Here is an 11,853-nt window from a genome sequence, read left to right as displayed (position 1 = left end):
CGTGGGTTGAAAATGTCATAATTTTTAGATGATTCCCTAATAACTTTTAGCATAGACTAGTAGATCCACTTAGTAGTAGATTCTATACCCCGACAAAGTATAGGACAATTCTGGCAGTGTGGGCTGAACGTTGTGTCATCACATAGCTCATATTGATGGTTATCGGTTAGAGAATCTCCCACAGAGTTACTTGTATTTTAAGTTACAAAACTAAGTTATTATCGTGTCTTTCAATACACTGAGTTGTTAACTACATGCTTTAAAACTTTTATTTATACTGCATCTTTATTATTGCTTTATATTGAGATGAGTTGAGTTGAGTTGAGATGAGGTAAGTGTTTCTTTCAGATTCCAATTCAAGCTTATGTCTTGTTTAGAGTTCACCTCACATGCTCGTACATTCCATGTACTGACGTCATTTGGCATGCATCTTTTATGATGCAGATACATGTAACCAGGATCAACATCTAGTGCTTCGTTGATCCAGTTGAGCTTCAAAGTGTTGGTGAGCCTCCTTACTTCGGAGGATCCCTTTTATCATTGTGTTGTCATTTCAGTTTGTTAGGATGATCAGGGGTCTTGTCCCGACATCCCTCATTGTATTAGAGGCTTCATAGATAAATAGGCGTTAGCTCATAAGTCTTTTCATTTTTCAGTTGTTCATGTTGAGACTTGAGTTTCCACTTTGGCTAGTTGAATGTTTATTTCTAAAACATTCTAAGTTATCTATCGAGACAGTTCAATTAAGATTATATTTTAGTTCATTTTGACGTTGAGTAAGTCTTCCGTTAAGAGTTAAGCTAGGCCAATGGTTCGCTTGGGGCCAGCAATGGTTCTCGAGTGTCGGCCACGTTCAGGTTGTAGGCTCGGGGCGTGACATTATCTATAACAAGTTCATAGTCCAAAAGATCCCAAATAAATTTCATTATACTCAAAGCTAGGGATGTCAAATGTGTAGGTTGGGTGGATATTAGAGATATTAAAATATGTTGAAATAGAAATTAAATTGGTCATGACCTACCTAATTTGACTCGCTTAATATCGATAATGTTAACATATTGTTATTTAACTTTTATTGCCATAATTTGAATTTCAACTCAAGAAAATAAAAAATTAAGTTAAAATAGATAGATAAATCCTAGAAGATATAAAATAGATAGTGATTCATAACCTACAATATGAGAACATACATTACACCAATGCAAATAAAGAGTCTTAAAATGGGTTGAAATTGAAGATTAAATTGGGACAACATAAGATTATTCTAAATGAGTGAATACTTGAATGAGTTGAGATTGACCCAATTCAAATTATCTTGAGCGCAACCCATAAAATTTCTGGTGGGTTGGACGGATTACCAATATGTAGGCTCATTTTGACACCCGTACTCAAAGTCCATCTATATTTTATGTTTTTCTATATTTTTGAAATATCTCTTATAAAATATGTGGGGATTATTAAGAAAATTAGTATTATCTCTAAAGGAAATGTCCAATAATGGTTTGGTTTCTAAAAAAGATTGTCAATCATTTTTTCAATGACTAGTTAACGGCTAGTTTGACTCTATTAAATGTATCAAAAATAATTTACTTAATAATATGTGTACCAAATTTCAAGAGATAGATTGTGTTACCTTAATTTTATCAAACTTTTCCAGTATAAAAACCAATCTCCAATCCAAACCAAGGAAGTATTATTCTTCTCCTCTATCCATTAACAATGAGTGATAATGGTTTTTCACAGATGGGTTATCGTCGTCCGAGACCATGGGATGACGATGATTTAACAACTTTTCGTGGAAAATCACACATCAATGACAACAAGAATAGCGGGGAAAATGAGTATATGATTAATCTTTTAATAAAAAAAGCTTCAAATATTAATTCAGTACTGGAGGGCACTTTTCCATATTTTTCCAGGGGAATTTATCGTGTGATCGTGAGTGATGAGAGTGGGAGAGAGTTCAGTACAAGGAGGATAGTTGGAAGGCCAGAGCCAACGTGGAACGAGGTTATTAAGATACACTTTAGTAGCTCTCCTATTGGTCAGAAACTGAAGTTAAAGGTGGTTCATGAAAACTATTACAATGATCCAGGAACTTCTACAGGTGAAGTTGTGGTTGGAAGAGGAATAATTCCTGTGCATGAGAAACTAGATTTTTTTTTTGGAAAAGTAGGAGTTGTTGAATTAGTGAAACTGGTTGGGTTTGAGAAGAGGGTGGAAGACCTTCTTAGCTTTGAAATATTTCTCACTACTATCAAGATCGAATAAAAGGTATTTGTTGAAATTTTGCTTTTTGTAATTATAGTTAATTTTTAGCATATATATATTGCTAGTTTTAGAATGAATATGAATATTACATTTTCATTAGATTTCGTTTAGCTTGTTAAGGTAGTTTATTTTTTCAATTTTTAATTATGTAATTTTTTAATTCTAATTTGGCTATAAAAAGCTCTTTATGCTTATAGAAGTATTAAGAGACATTTTCAATATATACTTCCAATCCCTTTAGTGCACCATCTATTTAAAAATCAATAGTGATACTTTATATACCGTGAGTTTACGGTATTTTTAATGCATTTCACTTAGAGTTTGTGTGTGTCTTGGGCTATTTTGTTATTAGATATAATGTTTTTATGTAATCTTTTGCAGGAAATTAGTTCGGTAGCGGTTGATAGAAAAATGGATTGAAATAGGAGCAACAACAACTGACGAAGCCAACGACGGCCCGTAGGTGATGCAGCGTAGGTGTAGTTCAGGGAAGTCTGACCAAGTGTGGAATTTCAAAGGCAAATGACGCCTCGTAGAGTGAATGATGGACCGTCTTGCATTTCCGTCGTTTTGATTAGAAATATTGAGTTCCAGTACCTGAACCATAGAGGTGACCCACGGTCCATAGGTCCAGTTGTCTGTCAAAACCGCGCCTTGAACTATTTTTCCTTATTTTCGTTTCCTAGTTGGTTTAGGATTTAATTACTATAAATATTAGTTGTTATTTCCGTTTTTGGGTGTTAGACAATATTGAAGACTTTTGTTTTGGTCGTTTGCAATTATTTTGCAAACTCTTAGCAATTTAATTCTGAAAGTTGGTTTTATGCAATTTGCACTTTGAATTTCAATTCAAGATTTCAGTTTTCATCTATTCTAATTGTTTTGTTCATGATTTTGTTTAACCTTAATATGAATTGTGAATTTTCAAGCATGAGTAGATAAATCCACAACTAGGGTTGTGGGAACAATGAGAAATTAACAACGTATGACTAATAACTAAGTAATTCTTAAATAGTGTTTATTCATGAACTGTTAATCTTTTTGTTTAAAAGTCTTTCTAGCGTTGCGCAACGTTAGAACTCACCTCGTTCCTACTTACCTTACGAAGGAGGTAATGAATGAGAAAAAAAATTAAACAATAGAGATTTAGTTAATGATTTGCTTCTATCTAATAGTCTGACTTTAATCAGTTGTCGTGAGGGTGAATACCCAACTCAATTGACACGATGACTAATATGGGGTAAAGGTAAGGGTTAGTAAAGAACACTCCCGTAGACTTACCAAGTTGCGAGGTGAAAGTTCCTACTTGGATTACCAATCACTTAGGGATATCTAACTTATCAACCTTGTATATCAAACACTAGGATATGATTACTATTATTAGGAAAACTGCGTTAAGAGCTTGTGGGGAACACATATACCCTAGTTTCATATTATATTGATATCTAAAATTGTGAACTTTGTTTACTTGGAACCTCAAAATCAAACCAACAATCTATTATTTTAGTTACCAAACCCCCTGTTTACTTTTCTCGGAAATAGTTTGACTAAAAGGAGATAATTGCCAGTTAAGTTTAAGTCCGAACCATATTCCTTGTGGGATCGACCCCAACCTACAAGTTGGGTTCTTTATATGGCAACAACCGCTTATACTTATTTTGGGAAGTGTAATTTGGGCGTATCAAATTTTGGCGCCGCTGCCAGGGAATACGACTTTTAGATTAAACTAACTACATTGTTGAACTTTAGTGAAGTATTTCCTGATTTTATGTTTTTTGTTTTATTTTTGTTTTCTATAGGTTTCAACTCTAGTGTATGCCAAGTACATGGAATGAAGGAAATCCCCTGACGTCCTACGATCCAGAATTAAGGAAAACTTTGAGAAGAATGGTTGGAAGAGGCATAAATCTTGGGGTACAAAATGATCCTAGCGCGGAGGGTCAAGAGAATGAAGCTGGTGTTCTACCTCCTGGAGTTGTGAATGTTCCTGCCCAGGTTCAGGGTGGTCATCTAATAAAAAATGCAGAAAGGATGCAAAACCAGCAAGCACCGAGGCTTCGTTATAACTACAGGGTTGACTACGACGCGGTTGGATTAAATGGTCTATTGTTCTCCCTCCTCTATCTCTGGGACATACATTTATGGTGACCTGCAGTCTTATGCAAAATGCTTACAGCAAGAGGGTTGTTCGCTAGGTTATCTTCGGAAGATCCATATGCTCACATGGATAAATTGACAAGTGTCTGTAAGAGTAGTGTGGGACGACCGGACTTAGATATGAACATTATAGGTTAGGAAGTATTCCCACTTTCGTTGACTGGTGATGCTGCTGTGTAGTTTTCTGAGTTTCCATTCAATTCGATATATACATGGGACTAACTGCATACGGTGTTCATGGTGAGGTATTTTCCGGTGTCCAAGAAGTTAAATTAAAAAGATAAATTGAATAATTTCACGGCACTACCTCGAGAGTCGGTGAGCATTTCATGGGATAGATTCACTGGATTCCGCATAGATGATGAGTCATTGAAAGATTACTTCTACAGAGGACATGATGACAATGGAAAGGTTGTGTTAGATACTATTGCTGGAGGATCATATGGTAAGTTCACTTTTGAGGAGATTGTTAAAAAACATGAGAGGATTTCCCAGGACAACACAACATGGAGCACTAGGAAGGCAAATACTGGTAGAAGCACGTTTTCTGTCCAAATTACACCAAGTTAATCAAATGATGACATTCGTGAAGAGATGACTCAAATGAGAAAAAAAATTAGCTTGGTACTAAAGCATGTGAGTGGAAGTGCAGAAAAAGTGAATGCGGTAAATTATCTAACTAGACCTCCACCACCGCCAGTTGAGGAGTATTACTATGAAGAAGATGCAAATTTGGTTAATGATCAAATAGGGGGTTTCTGAACCAACGCCCAAGGTTCCAACTCGGATAATTAGCGCCAGGGTCAAGGAAACCAAGGTCGGAACTATGGAAACTATAATCGAGATGGAAACTATGTTCGGGATGGGAACTATAATCGTGATAACGATTACAACCAAAATAAATATGGCAACAAAAATGAGAAGGTTGTGCCCTACGTTCCCCATGGTAATAGAGAGGCTGGTACAAGTATGACTCGCATTGAGGATATGATACAAAAGATGATGAGGAGATTTGATTCGACAGATGAGAATAAGAAGGAGATGTGAAATGATTTATCTAGAATTGGTCAGAAAGTTGTTGCACATGCAGTGTTAATAAAGCAACTTGAGTAGCAGTTTTGTCAGTTGTCTGCTACTTTAAACCCACGCCAGCCTGGCACACTTCCTAGCAACACCATCCAGAATTCAAAGAATTGTGAGCATTGTATGACAGTCACGACTCGCGGAGGAAAGCAGACTATTGATCCCCCCATGCCGTCTGAGGTTGAAAGAGTGATAGAAAAAGATGAGGATGAAGTTACTGAAATTCCGAAAGATGATACAGAAAAGGAAGTTGAGGTGACTCAAAAGTTATTTTTATGCCTAGAACTCCATCTCCATTTGCATAAAGATTAGTGAAAAAGACTGAAGAGGGAAAATAGCGTAGGTTCATAGCTATGTTGAATGAACTGTCTATAAATGTCCCGTTGATTAAAGATTTGAAACAGATGCCTGGGTATGCAAAATTCATGAAAGATTTGGTGACCGAAAAAGGGCTGTTAGTTTTGAGAATGGAGAGAGGCTGCAACATTGTAGTGCTATTTCTACTAGGTCACTTGTGCAAAAGAAAGAGGATCCTGGAGCTTTCACTATTCCTTGTACCATTGGGATTTTACACTTTGCGAAAACTTTGTGTGATTTGGGTGCCATAATTAATTTTGTGCCATTGTCCATTTATAAAAAAATAGGTTTAGGAGCTCCAAAGCCGACTGCGATGCATCTACTTACAACCGATAGAACTGTGAAGAGGCCCATTGGAGTGCTCCAAGATGTTCTTGTGAAAGTGGAGTCTTTCATCTTTCTGGTGGATTTTGTGATACTTGATTGTGAGGTTGATTTTGAGGTTCCCATCATCTTAGGGAGACCATTTCTTGCTACTGGGCGTGCCTTGGTCGATATGGATAGAGGACAAATGAAGTTTTGATTAAACATTGAGGAGGTAACTTTTAACATCTATAGGTCTATGAAGCATGAAAGTGATCTTAAGTCGGTATCGGTGGTAAATCATATTGTGGGGCGACAATCTAAAGTGTCTATTAAAGAGAGGTTAAGTGTTGATGCACTAGCAACAATGATGATTAATTTTGATAGTGATCGTATTGATGACTATGATGAGCTAGTTGCTGCACTTGATAGGTTCGAGTTCCGCTTCAAACAAAAAATGTTGGAATTAGACATGAAGAATCGAGACACCCCACCTGTAAAACTGTCTGTTGATGAGCCTCAAAAACTGGAACTTAGGGTTCTTCCATCCCGCTTGCGGTATGGATTCTTGGGAAAAAATAACACCTTGCCCGTTATTATTGCTACTGACTTGAGTGAGGGGCAAATAGAGGCTTTGATATCGGTGTTGAAGCAGTTTAAGATGGCTATATGATGCACTATTGCGGACATTATTGGGATTTCTCCGGGTATTTTTTCTCAAAAAATTCAACTCATGCCGGACAGTAAGCCAAGTATTGAGCATCAAAGGAGACTAAATCCCCCTATGCAAGATGTTATGAAAAAAGAGATCATTAAGTGGTTAGATGTTGGAGTTATATATCCTATTTCTGATAGTAGTTGAGTTTGCCCAGTTCAGTGTGTGCCAAAGAAAAAAGGAATCATTGTGGTTCCCAATACAAAAAACGAGCTTGTTCCAATGAGGTCGGTGAGTGGTTGGAAAGTATGTATGGACTGCCGCAAGTTAAATGCATGGACTGAGAAAGACCATTTCCCAATGTCGTTCATGGATCAGATGCTAGATCGTCTTGCTAGTAAGGGTTGGTATTGTTTTCTAGATAGGTATTCGGGTTACAATCAAATCTCCATAGCTTCGGAAGACCAAGAGAAAACCACCTTCACTTGTCCTTATGGGACTTTTGCCTTTAAAATGATGCCATATGGGTTATGTAATGCTCCAACAACCTTGCAGCGTTGTATGATGTCGATATTTTCAGATATGGTGGAGGACAAGATAGAGGTATTTATGGATGATTTCTCTGTGGTAGGTGACTCGTTTGATGATTGTTTGACACATTTGGCTGAGGTACTAAAATGGTGTGATGAGTGCAATCTTGTGCTCAACTGGGAAAAGTGCCACTTCATGGTCAAATAGGGCATAGTTTTGGGTCATCGAATTTCACAGAAAGGTATTGAGGTTGATAGAGCTAAAGTTTAGGTAATAGAAAAGCTTCCACCACCAATCTCTGTAAAAGGTGTTCGAAGTTTTCTTGGGCATGCAGGTTTCTACCGGAGGTTCATAAAAGATTTCTCTAAAATTGCACACCCATTGTGCAAGCTACTTGAAAATGAGTGTAAATTTGATTTTGATGATGCTTGTCTGAGAGCATTTGGAGAGTTGAAAGAAAAGTTAACTTCGACACCTATGATTATTTCACCGGATTGGGGGCAAACCATTTGAAGTGATGTGTGATGCAACTGGGGTGGCGCTTGGTGTAGTATTAGGATAGAGGCGAGAGAAAATTCTTCATCCGATTTACTATGCCGACAAAGCTCTGAATGTGGCTCAAAAGAACTATACTGTGACTAAACAACAACTCCTTGCTGTGGTTTTCACATTTGAAAAATTTAGATCCTACTTGCTTGGTACTAAGGTCATAGTGCATACTGACCATTTTGCAGTGAGGTATCTGATGGCTAAAAAGGATGCAAAACCAAGATTGATTAGATTGGTGCTCCTATTGCAAGAGTTCGATTTTGAGGTAAAGGATAGAAAAGGAACAAAAAATTAGGTTGCTGATCATTTGTCCAGACTAGAGGAGGAAGCTATGATCAAGCTAGAAGATGGAATTGAGATTAATGGTGCGTTCCGTAATGAACATGTATTTTGTGGCTTCTTATGATCGTATCCCTTGGTTCGCAGATTTTGCTAACTACTTGGCAAGTGATTTGGTTTCGTCGGATTTATCATTTCACCAAAGTAAAAAGTTCATGTCTGATTTGAAGAAATTCTTTTGGGATGAGCCTTACTTGTTTCGTGTTTGTGTTGATGGGATTATTTGTCGCTGTGTGCCCGAGGTGAGATGATGAGTATACTAGAGGCGTGTCATTCATCGCCTATTGGTGGGCACCGTAGTGGTATCCGAACTGCCTATAAAATTATGCAGTGTGGGCATTACTTGTCTACCATCCACCAAGATGCTCATGATTTCGCCAAGTCTTATGATCGTTGCCAGCGTGAGAGAGGAATTTCGAAAAAACAAGAACTGCTAATGAACCAAGTACTGGTGATTGAGCTTTTTGATGTTTGGTGTCTTGAATTTATGGTGTCGTTTGTGAGTTCTAATGGGATGAAGTACATTCTTGTGGCGGTTGACTATGTATCAAAATGGGTGGAAGCAGTTGCGCTTTCAATCAATGAGGGAAAGAGTGTAGCCGCGTTCCTGAAAAAATATATCTTCTCCAGATTTGGTACACCAAGGGCAATCATAAGCGATGAAGGTTCTCACTTTTGTAATAAATTGTTTAAGGCGTTGCTTGAGAATTATAGTGATCGCCACAGCGTAGAAACTCCGTATCATCCACAGTCGAGTGGGCAAGTTGAAGTGTCAAATCGCAAGATAAAGCAAATTCTTGCAAAGATCGTCAATGCCAACAGAACTGACTTGTAAAGAAGTCTTGATGATGCTCTATGGTCTTATCGCACTGCATTCAAAACTCCCATAGGTATGTCCCCCAACCAAATTGTATATGGGAAGTCTTGTCATTTTCTTGTAGAGCTAGAGCATAAGGCGATGTGGGCACTAAAGAATTTGAATGTGGGTTGAGGCGCAACATCGGATCAAAGAATGAATGAGATGAATTAGCTTGATGACTTTCGCCTAAAAGCATATGAGAGTTCAACCTTCTACAAAGAGAAATGAAGAAGTACCATTATCCGAAGATCGAAAAGTGCGAATTTGCTTTCGGTGATCAGGCACTATTATTTAACTCAAGGTTGTGCTTATTTCCTAGCAAACTCAAGTGTAAGTGGACCGGACCATTCACAATAACCCAAGTATTTCCACATGGAGCGGTTGAACTCGAGAACAAGGATGGAACGAAGTTCAAGCTGAACGGACAAATGATAAAGATCTACTTGGGGCAATCCGAGAGTGTAAATGAGGTGATAGAGGAGTGGGGTCTTGATGAAGTCTGAGTAATCAAGGTGTCTGCGTCATGCCGCTACGGTAAATCAAGCACTACTTGGGAGGCAACCCAATATGTAAAATCTAGCCAACTATAGGAGTTTTTTTCGATATAGGGAGTTTTTCTTAAATTTGTAGTTTCTTTAGATAGATGTTTTTAATTTTTAGTTTAGGGTTCACTAGATAAAGATAAAATATGGTCTGTGTCTAACAAGTATCCAGAAAATGTAAAGAGGACATCCTAATGTTTGCTACATGTGCAGGGAATAAAAGGCAATTCTGCAGAAATTTAGCTGATGCAGTGGTCTACGGCTCCCGTCAATGGTCAGTCGGTCCACCCACGGATCGTGGATGGCATCTGTAGATCCCATGTGTGTGTTCTGATTTTCATTAAGTGTTGGAGTGAACCACGGTACCCATCGATGGACCGTAGGTTGACCCACAGACCGTCGACGGTGTTTTGTGGGTCCAAGTTAGGGTTTCAGTCGTCCCGACCCAGACCCCATTAAATAAAAACCCCTTCATTTTTTAAACATTCCCCATTTCCCTCCTTTCACTTACCATTTCAAACCATCAAATTACCCCATATTCATCTCCTAATCTCCCTCATTTACCCCCATATATCCTCCATTTCAGATTCCATTCCCCCCATTCTCTTTCAAATTTGCCCATAACCCATTTCCTCTAAAAAATTCCTCATTTATACCAACCATTCACGGTCTGGGTTCGGTGTCTAGGTCGTTCGAGTTAGAAGGAGAAATCATTGTACTACACACTCACAAACTTTGTTTACTTGTGAGGTAATCGATTTCACCAAAATTTGAATTCGTTTTCATTGTTTAAATTTGAAATCACAGAGTTGAACTTGACCTTGGGTAGTAAATTGCATGTAAAATTGTTGAAATCTAGTTTAGATACTACCCTTGGAACGATGGAGTATTAGTGTGTTGTAGATTTAACATGAATCAGTGGGTTTGATAGGTCTAATTGGGAGTTTTGACTTAGGGGTTTGTTGTCTCTATGTTGAAAGTTGAATTTTGCATAATCAAAACCCTACGGATGATGAACTACCATATAATATGTTGAAATAAATGTTTAGACTTAGATTAATTGATTGATTGTTGAAGTTAATGTGCTGTTGGAATATTGGGATCACACTGTTTGGCACAACACTCGATAGCCTCAACCGACGAACCGTAGGTCGTGGTCTGTCAATTGCATGCACACACGTATTTGCTAAGTTGCGAACCACGGTGTGGACTACGGTCTGTTGTTCCATTGACGAACCGTACTGCACATCCGTGGTTCCAACATTAGAGATCCAAAAATGGGCTCTCTGACCTTCGGAGGGGACCCATGACCTATCAATCCATCGATGGAGTGTAGGTACCCACCGTGGGTCACAAAAACAACTACTGCCCAAAGAATTTTTTATTTTTTGTCTAAGTCATAATCTTGTTTTAAAAAATTTCCTTAGGTCTTTTTGACTTCTTTAAGTACTAGTAAGCCTTCCATACTTACCATGACACCTAAACAAGAACCCGAGTACGCCAAGAAGGGCAAGTCTAAGTTTGTCGCCTCATCCCGACGTCTGATCAATGATTCCAGCGGGGACGAATATGTCTCGGAGACCACAAGAGGATCCCCCACTGACCCTGGACTACGAGGAACACGACCAAGCAGGTTTTAACATCCAGTGACGAGGTCGAGTCACTGCCCCCAGTCTGAGGATGGGGCGTCACCTGCAAGAGAGTTGTAGTCCGACTCTTAGTCGTATTCCGACTCCAGTTCCAACGGTACTTCCAATTCTTCCGGTGTGTTGAGGGCCAGCAAAAGATCTATGATGACGGGAATGTGTTGAATGAACACATGAAGATGGACAAAACCATTACTGAGGAGCGTCGGGTATTGACAGGGATCCTTCATATTGTGCCGACAATTGAAGAGTTATTTAAGAGGCACAAATATGAGTGGATGGCACAGAGCCCGGGCAATTTTAGCGCGGAGATAACTCGTGAGTTCTATGCTTCCTACGCTGCTACCGTCTAGAACGCTATGCCCAAATGGGCTAAGCCACTAGCTCAGCCCCCACTTCAGGCTATCTTGGTGCAAAATTTCTTCGTTGACATCTCTGAGACTATCATTCACCATTTTATTTACGGTCCAGCCCACACTCTGCCGATTAATACAACGGAGTAGGACTACAAGATGGGGGTGGTTCAGAGTGGAGCTTTTCAGCGGGACACCAAGCAATGTG

General features: G+C 38.7%; 1 protein-coding gene across 1 annotated transcript; it reads left to right on the top strand.

Annotated features, from left to right (window-relative positions):
- Nucleotides 1-7,138: 7,138 nt before the first annotated feature.
- Nucleotides 7,139-9,080, top strand: LOC107061151 (uncharacterized). The gene is made up of 3 exons (XM_015309968.1): nucleotides 7,139-7,229; nucleotides 8,333-8,487; nucleotides 8,577-9,080. Exons 1-3 carry the CDS (start codon nucleotides 7,139-7,141, stop codon nucleotides 9,078-9,080), a joined length of 750 nt encoding a protein of 249 aa, XP_015165454.1.
- The last annotated feature ends 2,773 nt before the right edge of the window (nucleotides 9,081-11,853 follow it).

This window comes from Solanum tuberosum, unplaced genomic scaffold, assembly GCF_000226075.1.
Source record: "Solanum tuberosum cultivar DM 1-3 516 R44 unplaced genomic scaffold, SolTub_3.0 scf00115, whole genome shotgun sequence".
Lineage (NCBI taxonomy): Eukaryota > Viridiplantae > Streptophyta > Magnoliopsida > Solanales > Solanaceae > Solanum > Solanum tuberosum.
The sequence above is the reverse complement of the archived record's forward strand: the minus strand, read 5'-3'. Positions and strand labels throughout refer to the sequence as shown.